General features: G+C 38.1%; 1 protein-coding gene across 1 annotated transcript in view; it reads left to right on the top strand.

Annotated features, from left to right (window-relative positions):
• The first annotated feature begins 5,241 nt into the window (after positions 1-5,241).
• ROS1 (ROS proto-oncogene 1, receptor tyrosine kinase) overlaps positions 5,242-17,308 on the top strand; it is a 70,233-nt gene continuing 58,166 nt past the window's right edge. Inside the window, exons 1-9 of the mRNA XM_039731552.1 lie at positions 5,242-5,442; positions 7,113-7,166; positions 9,074-9,133; positions 9,799-9,825; positions 12,735-12,795; positions 13,379-13,527; positions 14,774-14,912; positions 15,507-15,708; positions 16,364-16,440. Coding sequence (XP_039587486.1) covers positions 5,320-5,442; positions 7,113-7,166; positions 9,074-9,133; positions 9,799-9,825; positions 12,735-12,795; positions 13,379-13,527; positions 14,774-14,912; positions 15,507-15,708; positions 16,364-16,440 — 892 coding nt within the window. The 5' untranslated portion in view covers positions 5,242-5,319. The remainder of the gene's footprint in view (positions 5,443-7,112; positions 7,167-9,073; positions 9,134-9,798; positions 9,826-12,734; positions 12,796-13,378; positions 13,528-14,773; positions 14,913-15,506; positions 15,709-16,363; positions 16,441-17,308) is intronic.

The raw sequence follows: 17,308 nt of genomic DNA on the forward strand, positions 1-17,308 counted from the left end.
TGCCTGCTACTTGTGTATGTTGAAATTTAGTTTTCTTCAAATTTCAGAAAGCATATTTGATTGATGATAATCAGGAGATATCTAATAGATAACACAGTTGAACAATTCACTAAATAGCTTTGCAAATACCTTGCCAACTCAACCTCTTTAAAGCAATACAAAAAGAAGTGCAAGATTTACCTACTTAACAGCAAGGTTTTATTTGTTGCTTTGTGCTCACTCTCTCTCCTAATGTTGTGTACAACGATCACACAAGCATAGTTTAATTATCCCTAATATATTATTTTTCTTTCAGATTTGATTTTTTTAGCAATGTATTTATAGATCCATGTTACCTTTTAGCATTCCTTATCTTTTCTATCCTGGCCTAGCTTTTACATCTCTTCCTGTTAATCTCCACAGCTCAAATTTGCCTAGTCTGAAATCCATCATTGTGCATCGTTTAATGAGACATTTCTCCAGTCATCATTACTGCAGATCAATAGAAGAAAATCCCTGTCTCCTGACTGGTTTAGCTAAGGATCTCATGCATGACTGTCTTTCCAATTTGATCCAGTTTAACAGTCTGTTTCTCCCCCCCTCCCCAACCCCACTTTTCTAATCTGCAGAGATAGATATAAATCTTGAGCCAGACTCCGGGGGGTTTCTCTTGTATGGCCTTCCCTCTGTTTGTGCACAGCACTCCCTGACCGACTGGCTGCTGTTGCCAGACAAACAGCTGTCTTAACAGTTGCACCAACAAATAAAAGGGGAAGGAGGGAGGCCAGGGCAGTGGAGGGAAGCTTTTTGCCCTAAGGGTCCTTGTTCATTTACTTTACTAAGAAATTAAAAATCTAATGGGGCCCATGGCTGGAGGCAAAATGAGAATAATCTATGATCTTTGGAAAAGAGTGAAAATCCATTATCACTTAGTACTTCACATCAGCATGTCTTTTCATGATGACCTCCCCCAGACAAAGAAGGTAAAAACTGATAAGTAAATGCTGAGATTTTCCTTTTCATTGCTTTGCCCTGTAGGCTGGTTGAGGGATTGACAGTCCCTCCTTTCTCACCTCTCCTAACTTTCCTTCCCATCAAGACAGGACTGACTCATAAACGGTGGTCTATCTTCAAGGAATTTTTAGTGCTGTGTGAAAGGACACAAACAGCCCAGATTAGACACGAACATCTGCGGGCTTTGGGTGCCCCTGCCTGCCTCCTCAGCCATCCCGTGTTCAGTTTTTGTTGTCCCGCCGATTCCTGCTGTGTGCTGCTGTTTTGTGAAACTGTGCACAGATGTGTTCAAGCGGCAGCACACAGACAATTGTTTCATTTGATGAGATTTTAGGTGCCTGACTCAAACGTGGGAGGAGATAAAAATGAGATGGCTTGAGTGGGTATTACGTTGAGTTTTTTGGCCAAACTTTGTGATGGAGGTTGCTGCCACAAGGGCAGGAATGATGGCACAACTCCAGGTCTGGATCAGCTGTGAGCTAACCATTTGAGAGCTTGTGTCCTGTACTGTTAAAATAAGCTGAGGTTGCCATCAGTTTATGTTAATGTGTGGGGCTGTAACCTTTTGGCAGGCCAGAAAGTGTTTCCCAGCTGATCTTTCTGGCTCTATGTGCAACAGCCTGTGGCTGTGAATGGTAGAATGGTGGTGAATGGTGGAGGAAGCTGCCAGCCCACCTTGAGCCAATAATTTAAATCTTCTGCTGTAAGTGCAGCAAAGTACTAAAGCTTTGTGTCTTTGATCCTTGGTCTGCTTATATTGTGCCATTCATGTGTACATATGCACAGTCTTGTGCATGTCCACGTACAGGAAGTTTTGTTTTTATGAAATTGTGATAATTTCAGGTATAAAGGAGCTGTTAGTTACTCACTTTACTGGCAGTAATAATGTACATGTTTTTCCTCAAGGTATGATAGCCCTTACTCATTGTTATCAGGGCTGACCATTTGTCTGTACATAGTTCTATTTCTCTTACAAGAAACTCAAAAGAACTTGAAAGGTGAATCCATAGTTTGTAAAGAGCTCTGGTATGTACTTCTGTCCAGGTAGGGAATTGTGATCAAGTTTTCTTTTCTCTATTTTTCTCTTAATTCTCAGTCTTCTCCCTTGCAGATATGCTGGTCTGCAAGCGCAACTTCCTTGTGCTGCTCTTTGGGATAAAGGAAATTATATTCTTTAAGGAAATCTAGAATATAAAGGATTAGGTTTATTAATGATATCTCACAAAATTTGGATCCCTACTTCCACATCAGGGTACAGTGAAATGGAAGTGATGTACTTAAAAATTACATTTAATGCTTTATTATTTACAGATATTACAAAAGTCCTTTTAATGTTCGGCTTCTAAAGCCCATAAGTGTTCTCTTCTTGTAGAATTCCTGAAATTTACATTAAAAATCTAAAGACTCGGGTGACTGTTACTATTTGTTCTCCCAATGTTTTCAAAGGAAGGTAAACAAGAAAGGAGATATTGCAGCTCTTTTTTTCTTTGAAAGTCGTGGTTTATGGGATGTTACAGTGACACCTGGTGGAAAACAGTGCTGGAAGTTTAAGAAAAATTTCTGCACCATTTGAGTAGTTCGTTTGAACGGTGCCTTTAATATTACTATTTTATTAACTAACTGCAATGGTTAGAGCCCATTTGTACGAGGCATGTGTGCACTACCCCTATATGAATGTGCAAAAGCTCACTGACAAGAATTATCCTCATCAGTAACAGCCAAGCTTTCCTGTTACAAAGAGTTCATCATGTCTGTTTGATAGTAACCAAATTTCCTTGTCTGAAAATCCAAATATTATTTTGTTATTTTTACAATGCTGTGGACTTTTTCTTCAGACTAAGATACACCTTGATTATATCCCTCACCAGGAGTTAACCTGGTTCTTGACATGGTGGAGTGACTGTCCCTGGAAGTATTCAAGAAACCCGTGGACATGGCATTTCATGCTGTGGTTTAGTTGGTATGGTGGTGTGCAGTCAAAGGTTGGACTCAGTGATCTTGGAAGTCTTTTCCAACTGTAATGATTCTATGAATTCTCTGTTTCTCATCTTCCAGTGCTTCTCCCTATACATCCTGAAAAACACCCTAAATATCCTAACAAACAGTTCCTTAAAAAAATCCCCTCCCAATTTTTTTAAAAAAGTTGACTATTTAAATGCTATTAAAAGATTTTTTAAAAAGTTTGAATTTAGGCATATGTTTTTACCTGCACTACATCTTAGTAATTTAAATCCATGCCAGACAGCACTCTTAATCCTGACTGAGCACAGAGATCGGTTGTTGAACTCTGTCTGATTTTGATCCACATCAGCACTAGCACAAATAATATTCAGGAACAGTTCGGGACATAGTAAATCCAAGAGCCATTGACCATAGGTATCTCAGCTGTGCCTGTTCTCTCTTGGATTATGAGAGATTTTTAAAGTGTGGGTTGTGGGTTATCCCATGCCACTTGCTGGGGTACTGATGTGGGTACATTGAATTTACGAGTATAGACCTAAAAGTCCTAGAGACCAAATCCTGAAGGTCCTAAATGTCCTAACTATCCAAAGCCAAAGTTCTTTGCTTCAGGAAGAAATTGCAGCCTCCATCTGCCTGTCACCAGCTTCCTCTTCAGTGTTGCTGGTCACGTGAGCTCTGATGAAACTTCTTCAGCCAAGATGAGCTGGATTAGCAGAGACCTACTGTTTAAGCAGTCAGACTAAACTGGCTTATTTTGGCTGGATCTAAGGAGCTCCTTCTTGAGCAGCTTTGCTCATGGGCTGGAGTGGGGGCAGCGTCCTTCTGGAGTGGAGAAGTGACAAGCAAATTGGGCAGCAATTCCCCCACACCTGTGTAGCTGAAAGCCCTTAGCTGAAAGGAAATCTCACCCTAGATGAGCCTTAGTCTCATCTGGAAGCTGCCTTGAACAGTGGTGAGGAGACTGAGATAATGCACAAGGAAACCACCCAATGCTTCCTAGGGCAACTGGAAGAAAAGGAAGGAACCTGGTCCTAAAAGCCTTTCCTTCCTTGGACCATGTTGAGCCACCTGATTCCCAATATTCATTGTCTGTCTCCATCTTGGCTTTCCCTTTCCTCCTGCCTTGGTGCATTTCCTCCTTTCACTGCATGAACAGAACAGCACAGGGGATTCTACTAAAGCCTAAGCCAGAAAATACAGCATCAGGTTAATGCCAATCAGTTCACCTCTGCTGTTGCTGGGTTAGTGTTAACCAGGTTCTCAGCCTGTTTTATTGCATGACTGCAGAAATGTTTCCTTGGCGAGTCAATGGGGCTTGGAAAGGTATGGTGGGAAAGCAGGTACTCTCTCTAAGCAGCAATAACAGAATGTGCCAGCCTCAACTGATCATCAAAATGCTACAATTTCTGAAGTAGCACATTTGATTTATAATGAGTCATACATGAACAAAATGACATAGCATTTGTTCATATATGTGTGTGTGTGTGTGTGTGTGTGTAAGCTGGATTGATCTACTGCAGATTTACTCTGTGGATATCTCTGCTGGTACAGCACAGATGAGCCACAGACCAGAGCCTGGTTGTGTCTTAAGCCTGACTTTCCACAGACCTCTTTAATGTGAGTCTTCAACTTTTAACTTCAACTCCTGACCGCTCTTTAAATCAGACACACAATTTTACTGTCAGCTTCATTTTGCTTCCATGATATGGATTCAAACTTGTACAATTGCGCCTCCTCATCTAGAGAGCCCTTAGCAAACTGGCTTAGGTTAATTTGTGTCTAGATTGCATCTGAAGGCAGACACGGGTCTGTTCTGCATGGTATTTTGGTGTGGAAACAGAACACTTGAAAACAGTCATTAAAAACAAAAGATTAAAATTTTTGCCATGTCTGATATGACCAATGGTGTTCTAACAAAGTTATTCATCATCACCAACAAATTTTCTTAGTTGCATCCACGTACAAAGACTTAGAAATAGCTTAATCTAGTAAAAATTAACATTATGCTGTTTTTTCCCAATGTTTCCCTGTTTCCGTGTGGCTCGGAGCACCTGATTAAGCATTGCCCTTAGTTTCCTTTTTACGTTAATGATATTTGTGTAAGTTGATACACTGACTTTCATTTGTCAACTCTTTTGTTTCAGTGGCTTAATAAGAAACTATGAAATAGTGGTTGCGTAACTTCAAGACAGGTGCTCCAGGAAGCTGAGAAGCTGTTGAAGGAGCGGACTGTAAACAAGGATTCAGAAAAGGTTTTAATGATCAGACATGCAGAAATTTCACAGTTGTATCTCCGTCGCTTAAACTTGACTCTGTCCCTAAGTCAAGGGAAGAGGCAGATTACCAGATGAAATTGTTTAAGTTATGAAGAACGCTTGCCTGTGGGTTTTCCCCCTAAAAAGGCTTGTTGTGCTTTGCTGCCTGTGGATTTCTACAGTTTACTGTGCTTTCTCAAGGAACTGTCAAAACTTATGTGCAAGTAACCTGGTAAGTTTTCAACACCTGTACCTAATCTTTTGAAAAACAGATTGTTGTTAGCACTGTAAGAACTTCATATTACATATCAGTGTTTTCAAAATTTCTCTAAAGAATGTGTTTTATTAAGAGCAGAGTTTGAGAATTAATGTTTAACATTTGAATTTGTGGAATCACACTGCTCTGACTACCTGCAATTACTATAAATGCTAAAGACCCTGGATGGTGGGGAAGATAAAGTTTTATTCTTTCAGTTTATTCACTTTACTTATTCATTTCAGTCTAGTCCAGGGCTTTTGTTGTATAATCGAGAAAAACTGTAAAGTCACAAGAAATTTTATTTGACACACACAGCTATCCTGAACCTAGCTGCAGCTTAATTTTTAAGTTTAGCTGGTTTAAATTGTGGGTAATTCTGTAAGTATTAAAATTAGTGGTCAGATCCTTAGTTTTATACTATCTTTATACTGCTTGAAATAGTGTACAATACATTCTATGAATGTAAGAAAAAGATAAGCAAAACGTCTGAAATCAAGACAATTCTTTTTTCTTCAGGAGTTGCCTCCTTGCTTCTATTTGCCAGAAACCTGTTGATATGTTTTAGAGCACTGTGTGTCTTTGCCTTGTTAAAAGGACATTCTGTGCCTTAGTGCTAATTGTGGAAACCTGCTGCAGAGAACTATCACCTGCTCTATTTTATTTCATACACTTCCCTGACAGTTCCTTTAAAACTATTTGGAGCTCTTGCACCAGTCAAAGAGTTAATTGCCTTCCCTGATGGAAACCTATCATGCAATGATAACTTTAATGGGAATCCTTTGATTTGAGTTTAAATTAATTCAGAATAAGAAATAAGCTGCTCTTCCTTTCAGATTTGAAAGACAGGAAAATCACATTTATGTTCAGTGAATGTATTGATTCAGGTGTGAAAAATGTAATCTTTGAGTCTGAGAGTTGTAAATATTATTTTTCTCCTCTGGTCTACTTGTTGTATTCAATTTTTTTTTGTGACAGCTTTGATTCTCACTATTGTCATGGTGTACCCAGGTGCTGAAAATTTTTTACTAAGAATTGTTTTATTAAGGTTGCTCTCACCTGCTGTCAGTTCAAAAATTTAAAAGCTGCTATTCAGCTTCTCTAAGGTTGTTGCATACATCCTCAAATCATTTGCACTTCAGTGACAGTGATAGGTTTTGCACACTTTGGATGATGTGAAAAAGCAGGCATTTTCACTGGCGAGCACTTTTGGCAGGAGAAGAAGGGTGGTGGTGATCACCATATGGCTGCGTAAAACTCCTCCAAAAGGTGGCCAGACAAAAGGCATTTAGCTTGAAGGAAGGTCTTTCCGCTCCCAGGAGGTCAAAGCCACTTGGCTTTGTCATTTAAGCCCAACATATTTGTGCAGGATTTGTTATTGACTCAGTGAACCAGAATGGGGAGGTAAGAGCCAATTCCTACCTCAGACAGTTTGACAAACACCATCTGATTCTGCCAATGTCTTTGTTTGATGGTATCTCAGAAATCAAGTGAGAAGCTACTTATGAACAATAAATTTCTCCAGATGAGGAAACATCAGCCAAAGAAAATTTGGTTTACAAGAAGTCAATGACTTAATGTGTTTTAATAAAAGAATTTTGAGGAAATATTTTAATTCTTTTTAAAAAGGGTATATATTCCTACAGGAAGGAGAACTTGGAATTACTAACCTTTGCAATGTTAGTGACATCACTGGAGCGGTGAGTAATGGTTTACTTTGTTAATTACTGACATGTTATGTTCCTGCTATTTGAATACAATGGGTACAATGATCATATTTTCAAAGACTTCATGGAAATATGCACAGTTGCCCATCTGGCATAAGTCACTAAGTCGAGTGGGTAGATTTTGTTCAAATTATTAGAGGCATGGCTATATTTTTTATTTAAAGAACTTGTGTAAAGGGTGATGTTCTCTGCTGTGAGTTGTGCTCACATTTGTGATCTACAAAGTTCATAACCTCTCATTTTTGAGACAATGAGTCAAAACTAGTGTTGCCTCCAACATGCAAGTCATTAAGATTGTCTTATTCAGTTATCTCTGTACAGTTAAGTAGTTTATTTCATTTTCTCAGTGATTCAGTGTAAGAAAATTCATAATTGTTGAACATTTAGAGTTCTCTAGGATTTCAAATGGTTGTGTCTGTCATGTGGGCTTAACCTAAGCTTTTTATAGGAATATTCTTGGAGGACTTCAGCTGATTTCCTAGTTCAGATTGCAAATGCAATTCAAGCTGGTGGTGATAAATAACATAGTGAATAAAAATCTTCAGCTTCCCTGAGGCTGCTGAATAGAGCTTAAAGACTAACTGGCAAAAAAAAAAATAAAAATAAAAGGATGTAAAGGTAGGCATGCAGGATGATAAACATGGTTGGAACCAATGGAGAAACAGATAAAGAGGACTGCAGTGGGGTTTTTGCAAGTTATGTAACAGGAACCAACAGCTCATGCCCAAAGAAAAAGTTCAAGGAAAAGTCACCTTTACTATTGAAGCATTTGGTGAATATGGCCACCAGAGACCCCTCTTGATAAACCTTCAGGACTATAAACAGGACTTCCAGTAGGAGGCAGATGCCTGGAAATTTATTCTAGAAAAGTGATATTTATATATTAGATAATTTATATATTAGATTAGATTAGATAATTAAGATAAAAACCTATTTTACATATATGATTATAGTGGATAAATAGTTTGTTGTAAAGTCTCAAAATACACACAGAAATAAGGAGATGTCCTTCTGTGTGTCCTGTACAGATAAAGAATGCCTGCTTTCTAATGGCCCAGGTTGTGTTAGGAAGTTTTTCCTGCCAATTTCAGTATCAGTGATTATACACATTCTTTGAAGAGTGGTGGAGAATTCAGTCTTCAGTATTTTCCACAGATTAGTGGCAAGCAGCCTCTCAACACCTGGTATTGAATGAGGCTGGGCCTTTTATGATGCTGGGACTATAAAAGTCTGTGTTGTCATGACAATACATAGCAAGGTTGACTCACCTGTTTAAGTTACTGAGTATCTTTGCTCAGTGTTATCAAGTTTTCACTATATTTTTCATGAAGCTTTGCAACACTCAGCATCAATCTTCTGCTCTTAAAGTTGTTCCAGCTTCCCTTTAAAAAGAAAAACTTTCAGAATCACTAAGAAGTAGATGGGACAGCATAAACAAGAGAGGTACAACATCAAAACTTAACAACATAATATTTATTGCTTCTCTGAAAACTCATGGTTTTAAAGCCAATGCCTATTGGCATGCACATGTGGGAGGGCTTGTGCTGAACAGCTTTCCTCTATGCTTTGCTGTCCTGAACACTGCATATCTGCTGCTTCTGCACAGAGAGCAAGTGGTAAAACAAAGCTGGGATGGTGGGAGCACTGGCCACAACGTGGCTGGCTGAGTAAACTCATTTCCAGAACAAGACTGAATTTATTTCTCTTTGTATTTGGTTTTACATGGAGAAGGGCACTATACAACACAACTCTCTTACTGTAGGATCTGAGTACTTATAATACCCCTGTGTCCCTTTAATGTATGGCTAGTGCTGGAGTAACCCTTGCCTTTGGAATTCTGCTTTCCAAGTAATTTTTAAGGCCATCCTCTGTCTTTGCAGTGTACACAGGGATGTCAGTTTTGGAATGCAACCATGCAAACTGACTGTCCACTGAAATGTGTGAGTATTACCTGAGCTTTGGCTCTAGAACTCTTGTCTCCAGCCTGTCAAGTATCCTCTCCAATGGCAGAAGTTCAAAATCCAGTCAGAGCAGTGCTTCTATGAAAAGTGTAATGCCTACAATTTTGTCCCTTCCTTATAAATTTTGTTTTGGAAAATTAATAATTCTTGTTATGCAAGTTGCAGCTAATATCAAAGGTTTTCAATTAGTTTGTGAGAATGTGTGTATTTTGCAGCTCATTAAGCTCAACACAGATTTTTAGACAGTGAGAATGCACTAGTGCTTTTCAGGACTTTGCTGGAGCTGTTTCAGAATTGCATGCAAATGTAAATGAAGCACATGGCCTGCAGTAGATTGATTTCTTGTTTTTACTAAACCAGATGTGTGAGAACTAGCAGTGGTCTGGGAAACTGCCATGATAGGTTTTAAACTCCTATTTTTTCTGTATCTCTTGAACACTTGAATCTTATTCAACCTTAGCATCACTCTAATGTTGACTTTCTGTTTTTCAAGTGTGGGTTTTCCTTCTTTCATTATTTGCCAGTGATAAGGTTTTCTAATGTACTTTCACTGTAAGAAATTCTAATAAATTGGTGTTATCTGTTTGAAATACTCTGTGATTATATTTTACTAACCCCACATTTTATTAATTTTTACTTGGCAGAATGAGACATACACTAGAACATGTGAGGTAAGTTAAATGCCATGAGAGCAATAAAAAAAAAAATAAAAATCACTATTTCAGTGATTGCTATGTCTACACAATGCTAAGAAATACAATGTAGATACACAAACTTATCAATTCAGGTCTAATTGCTCTGTTCTCCCTAAAGTTGAAGAATGAGTTACATGTACCTTTTCAGCATGGTGACCAAGGACAGGTTTGCATTAAGAGCTGCTGTGTGACAAAGAACATCGCTGTAAAGAACATTGCAGACTAATCTCAGTATTATGAAACAGGACAGACCTATGTAAACCATGTTCTAGGCTCTCACAAGAGTGTTGTTCATCCAGTTTTTCATTAATTCCATCAAAGACTATCCTGAGAGAATGCTTGTTAAGGCTGGTATAATACAGCTTGGCAAGAAGTGAACCAGAGTGGGAGCTAGAAGATAAAACTCTTGCCTGGATAGAGTCTAAATTAAATAAAATGCAATTCATGGTCAACATGTGACCCCTTAGAAAGAGACCTCAAGTGGGGAGTGCTGTGGGTGGACTGGTGTTCACAGTGATGAGTTTGGGTCAACAAAGTGCTGGTAAAGGGATGGGCACTTTCAGCATGAATGTAGAGTGCGGGATGGGATGGGATGGGATGGGATGGGATGGGATGGGATGGGATAGGATAGGATAGGATAGGATAGGATAGGATAGGATAGGATAGGATAGGATAGGATAGGATAGGATAGGAGGAGAGGAGAGGAGAGGAGAGGAGAGGAGAGGAGAGGACGGGATAGGATAGAAGTGAGATGATTGAAAGACTGTGTTTGGCCCTGTTGAGACCTCAGGATGAAGGCTGATCCCAGATGGAAGCAACACATTTCAAGGAGGTGATGGAGGAGTTGGAGAGAGTCACGAATAGAATACAAACCCATTGGCAATCTGGAAATTTGATTGAAAGGATTTTTTTAAAAATAGTTTTTAGTCTATCCAATTGTGATGATGACAAAAGTTTACTAATACACGAAATGGTGGGTTTGGAGTGTAGGACCAGCCCAAGAAGTAACCAAATTACTTTTGTAGAAACATAAAGTGAGTGTGGGGGTATTTTGTTTGCCTGTCTGGTCACACAATATGCTATTTAAATGTGCTGACTCTGCAAGGGCTTTTTTGGGAATATCTTTCCACTGGATCAGCTGACTGACTTGACTACCCACATGTCAGGCACAAAGTGTGTCACTGCATCGAGAGGACCAGGTCATTGCAGCCTGCAGAGCAGAGGAGTGGGAGTAAGAGTGGGACTTTTTCTCTGGCATTAGCTCAGTTCTGTTGTCTGAATACACCTTGTGATTGAAATCTGGTAGTATTTCTCCTTCCACCTAGGAACAGGGGATTGCCACTGAATTTCATGGGAACAGTCACAAGAAAAGACATCAGACTGGGCTTATGCAAGAACATTGCTGATGGATGGAGAAAATACGAAGATTTATTGTTCTCAAGTAGAGCAGCTGGCAAATGTCCCTCAAAATTTAAAGTTAGGAGCCTTAGAAATCCTCTTACCTCAAGCAAAAATTGGATTTATGGTTCAGGTTCAGACAAAAATCAGAAGAAAGAATAACACAACAAATAACAAATGTTCAGAAATACCTATGTTCAATGAGGCAGAAGGTACTATGAATCAGCATGAAATCTGGGGACACTACCCCTTAAAGCAAATAAATATTAGTCATAAATTAGAGCTCCAGTGTTCACTACAGAACTACTAATACCTGAATTGTCACCTGCTAACAGTGGTGATAATTTACCTTGAATTATTTTATTTCTCTGAATATGAAAATATTGGAAAAAAATTATAAGTGGTTGCACTTGGCACTGAATGTCTAGATGTGACATAATGTATATAGGAATATACAGCTAAGCAAGTTTTCAAATCTGTCTTGGTTGCAACTGTGTTGTCTGAAATAACATGTCTTATCAGTTTCCATGAGGTGCTGGAAGTGTGTTTTCATAGGAAGAGCAATTAAAAAACTTCCCTCAGTTGCCATAATGAATTGCTTCTGAATGATCTAAAGGTTGATTATCACTTGAAAGGTTGCTGCTGTATGGAGCAAACGTCAAGATTTTAAAGGCTGAATGAATTTGAATAAAATGAGCCCAAATAAACCTCCTGCCTAGAAAAGCTCAAATCACCATTTCTCAAAAGGTTTGGATTTCCAGGAGACTCAGTCTTGCATGTAATTTTAAAGCTACTGAGACCCTCCTAGAACATGTTCCTACTTCTTCTTTAGTTCCCTACATAAAAAGCAGCATGACACTATATTTATTTTCCCTACCTGAACTGGAAACTCAGGAATTTTCTGTTCTTAAGACATTAGTGTGGAGCTCACTGCCCAGGGGTACTTGTGATGTTTGCAGCTTGTAGGCACAACTGTAACAAAAGGAGTAACTGCTGAAAATGAAGTGTGAATTATGCATGGCTACTCTAAAAAATTGTCGATTTCAGGTATTTTGAAAATTCACTGTTAATACATTGTAAGAATATGCCTTATTCATAGGGAATACATGAAGCAGGAAGGGTGAAATGCAACATGTGGAATATATCAGTAACTAGTAAAAAACCTTGTCTTCCCAACTCCGTGGTCATCACTGAAGTCTATTTTCAGCTGTAATGTAGCCCCATATTCATGCTTTCCACAAAGGGACAGTGTGTAAGGAGGAAACCTTTAATTCAGGCCCAGTGAATTGATGAAAATACTCTCAAGAAATCTTTGGAGTGAATTAATGTTAGTGCTGTTTTTTAGATTTCATATAATTATTTCCATAGGGTTTGTGTATATGCAAAATGTCCACAGAATTTGTATGCATTTAAAATGTGTCTGCATGATTCTGGAAGGAAGTTTGCCTTCTCACAAAGCTAACCAGTGAGTTCTGTGTCCTACACAGACAGTTTCCTGTAAGTTTGGCTGTAGCTGTGCAGAGGATGCATATGGAGTTGAAGCACTAAGTAAGTCTGAATAGAGTCCTGTGTCCAATTGACAGTCTGATAAATTCATAGTCTTGTTCTGTGACCTGGATTTATTTAAAGAGTATTTTCATTAATCAGAAAACTAACATTCTTTTATTTTAATAAATACACTGAAGTTTATCTTGGAGTAAAACATTTTTCCCCTCCCTTTCATGGACATGAGACTTTTTGAATCCAGTCTCAACTGCTTAAGATGATACCTTGCTGATACAGTGCTATTGAAATAGTCCCCTTGATTATAATTTCAGAAGTCTCTTGTGTCTTCTCTGTGTTTCTATTCAGAAAAATTTTGATAAGTAGCTGTAACTAAAAATGCAGTTATAAAAGTATGGGGTAGTAGTCACAACTACTCACATTGAACCTGATTCATTTCTGTCTGACTTATCAAACTGTCTTTAAAATGCCATGTGAGTTACTCAGCAATATTTTCAATATATTCTTTTATATGTTTTTATGGGCTTTGCAGCTTTTAGGTGTGTAAGGTAAAAGGTTTTTACCTTTGAGATGCAGGGATTTCCATGAAAGATTTTTTTCTTACTGTTATATTGTATTTTCCCCTCAGGCTACTTGAACAAACCTAGTGCTCCATTTGCATCTGCCATTGGAAACCACAGTGTCACATTAGGGTGGAAGGCAGCTAACATCTCTGGGGTGAAATATGTTATCCAGTGGAAGTTCAACAAGCTCCCTGGTGACTGGAGGTACACAGAGGTAAGGGAGGACACCTCCTGTTGCTTTGAAAGGAAATTGGCTCTTCTCTGCTCTTTATATATATGTAAAATATATAAATATATGTATATAAAAATAAATATATATATATTAATTATATATATCTATTTTTTTAGAAAGATATTGGATAATATTGGATAATATGTTAAGTACATGAAAGAGATTTTCAAAATCATAAGTGGCATGGGGAAGTTGGGAAGCAGTGGATGATTCCCCATTTCCTCTAGCATAGGAACTAGGGACCTTGATGGAAACTAGCAGGTAGCAGATTCAAAACTAGCAAGATGTCTTTCCTCACTGAATGGGTAGTTGAAATGTTCAGCTACTTCCTGGCATGTGTGGATGTTAAATTGCTAAATTTAAACTCCTGAATATTAAAATTGCTAAAATTACTAAATCGGGCTTGAAAAGTGACTGAAAAAATTAGCAGAAGAAAAAATTGTGTTCTACTAAATGCAAATATTCCCATTGTTTCATGTTGAGTCATGCTTGTGAAATGCCAATGAGAATATTCAGGAGAAGTAGGCTGAAGGCTTTCTTCTCTCTTTTTTTTTTTTTTAAATAGCTTTCCCTAGAGAACTTTTTTAGGTTCTTGTCAAAGCACAATACTTGGCTAGAAAGACCTTTGTTCTGACTTAGTAGAGTTATTCTCATAATTTGTTCTTTTGCGTCAGCTGTACACTTGTTATCTTGCCATCATCTCTATTGGACCAATTTACAGGGCATGACAAGTTGGTGCCACAAATCAAAGGTAAAGGCAATTTGCTAAGCAGGAAGTTATTCTGAATGAATCATTGATGAAATAATAGGGAGCAATTACTTCAGACAATAAATATTTCAATGTAACTAGGCTCCTTTGTATCTGAAACCTGTGGTATATGTTTAAAATACATTGCTTGTAATATGCTACTATTTCAGCTTTTAAAAAAATTTTTTTCTTAAAATTTACTATTATATTGCATCAATCCTTTGATCTACCTGCTCACTGTTGAGATTTGGTGCTGTGTTCTGAGGAAACAGAAGAGAAAATGTTTTGAAGTGATGGAAAATCAATGTCTATGCTGAAAATAACTTTCAGAATTTCCTCTTAATTATAGTAGGATGCTGCCCTTTTTTATTCTGAAATACGTATATTGTTGTATGAGACCTCTTTTGCCCTCATAACATCCTACACAGTAGCTGCAGCTGGAGGAAGGAGAAGCCCAGTTGTGTTTGTGCATTAATCTAGGTAGTATCTGAAACTTCATATACCGTCAAAGACCTTCAGGCCTTCACAGAATATGTGTTTCAAGTGGTTTGGATCATTACATCTCAGCTGCAGCTCCATTCTCCACCTAGCCCCAGCTACCGGACACATGCTTGTGGAGGTAATGAATTGCACTATTAGTTCCATCTTTCAGGTGGAAACATTTGAGTTGCATTGTTATTTCTTTGGCAGAAAACATTGGTGCCTAATCTTTAGAACCGTGTGGATGTAGTCTCTTGGGTAGCCGCAGAAGACCAAACTAAAAAAAAACCCGATAGGTTCTTTTTGTTTGACCTAGAAGATTTAGGGCTTCTCCCTGCTTTTGGTTTTAAAATCAAGCACAGAAGAGTACATGGACAAAATCATGAGGGCAAACGGGATACTTCTGTACATAATTGTGCATGTATTTGATTGAAACACGGTCCTCTTTTCCTGGACATTAAAAAATGAAATGTAGCTGAAATATTAACTGTCTCTTATAATATTTATTGGCATGGGATACTTCTGTACATAATTATGCATGTATTTGATTGAAACACAGTCCTGTTTTCCTGGACATTAAAAAAATGAAATGTAGCTGAAATATTAACTGTCTCTTATAATATTTATTGGTGTATAAATGAATTAACAGGTGGGGAACCTAAGAATGTATTTAAAAATCAAAATCAATTAAAGTCTTAATCAAGTGCCGGAGTCAGATATTTCTGTCTTGCAGTTCCTGCAACAGCTCCTGTCATTAAAGACATTCAGAGTTCAAGCCCAAACACTGTTGAAGTTAGTTGGTCTCCACCACTCTTTCCGAATGGATTGATTATTGGATATAACTTGCTCCTGACCAGTGAGAATCATGAACTGCTGAGAGCCTCAAGAAGGCACAGCTTTCAGTTCTACTCCACCTTCCCAAACACCACTTACAGGTACAAAAAGAAAAGATACCAACGTGGCCAGGTATGAGGTCACACTTCTTGCCCAGATAGCACCAAGTATGTCTTAACACCACTTCTGCACAATTTTGTTATTTACTTACATCCTTGCCAAAAGCAAGGGCACCTTCCTTGAGGTAACAGAGTTATCCCATGTAACTTGGCTGCTTTTGCAGAAGTCAGATGGTGAGGAAGGAAAAGCAACTGGATATAGGGCTGGGAGGCATTTTCTTAGCTGCTGTTTTTAATTTTTTTAGGCTTGTGTGGCATGTTTTTAGTATAGTGGGAGAAACTACTTCTGTAAGCATCTGGAAAAATTTCTTCATTTTTATTAAATGCAGATGTCAGCATTCTGCTTGCACTGGTAAATGGAGATCTTCCTTGGAAATGAAGTTGAGTTATTCTTCTGAGTCTGAAAATATATTTTGAATTGAAATTTAGAAGATTGTGCTGTTGTTTTGCCTTTGAACAATCCAGACTTTGGTTGGTTTTGTTTTTATTCTAAATTTTCCCAGAGCATTATATTTAAAAGGGCATTTTCTGAAAGTCAAGTGCTTCTGTAGCAGCTTCCCTACTGGGTAAAATGTTTCTCAGGCAATCTTTCAAAAGGAACCTGCCAACCAAAACCTGTCTCTTTGGTGTGCCATAGGTTCAGTATTGTGGCAGTTAATGAGGTCGGCGCTGGACCCCCTGCTGAAGCCAACATCACAACCCCAGCATCCAAAGGTACAAGAGCAGCAGAGTCCTTACCACTGTCTGTTCCTGGGGACACACTCATCTTTCCTGGCCTGCCCCACTCCTGGCAGGAGTACAAATATTTAGACTGTGAACATGTCAGGGAGTTGTACACTGAGGAGTCAATAGCTCATCAGAGAGGGTCCTGTCCTTCAGCTGTGGATGTGATAAGGCAGCACAGCATGGGAATGATCACTTCATGTGAAACTCTTTTGTCAAAAATTCTAAATTATCTCAAATCAAGTATGTGAAATCATACCAACTTTTTTTTTTTGCTCTTTCATGGAGGCATTTCTTTTACTATGTCAACTAATTAATATTGAAGGTAATGATGTGCTATAACTATTACTCAAAGAATTGCAGAATTATTAATTAATTGGCAGAGAAAGATACACGTTGAGATAGAATACAAACAAGAGTGAAATTGATGTTATCAAAATGTTCTTTTAGGAAAGAGAATAAAAGACCTCCCTTCTCATGAAAAATTCAGTTGTCAAACACCTGGAAATGCTTCAGCTTTATGAAAACACTTCAAGACTGTCTCTGAATTGCCATTGGTTAAAGAAACTGAACTTGCTTCTTCTCTAGTGCTTTTTAAAATACTGGGGTTTTTTTTTGGTTTTTTTTTTGTTTTTGTTTTTTGTTTTTTTTTTTTTTGTTTTTTGTCCGTGTTTATTAGCTCAGACACACTGGTGTTTCCTTACTTACAACTCCACAGAGGTTTGCTCTAGGGCTGGCTGACCCTGAGTTATAAATATTTGTGTCATTTTTGAAAAGTCTGGACAGTGTTCATGCTGTCAATCCAATTGCCAAGCAATTAATTTAAAGTAGAAAGCAAACAAACAAATAAACAAACAAA

This window comes from Passer montanus, unplaced genomic scaffold (assembly GCF_014805655.1).
Source record: "Passer montanus isolate IOZ18808 unplaced genomic scaffold, ASM1480565v1 scaffold79, whole genome shotgun sequence".
In the NCBI taxonomy this organism is placed as follows: domain Eukaryota; kingdom Metazoa; phylum Chordata; class Aves; order Passeriformes; family Passeridae; genus Passer; species Passer montanus.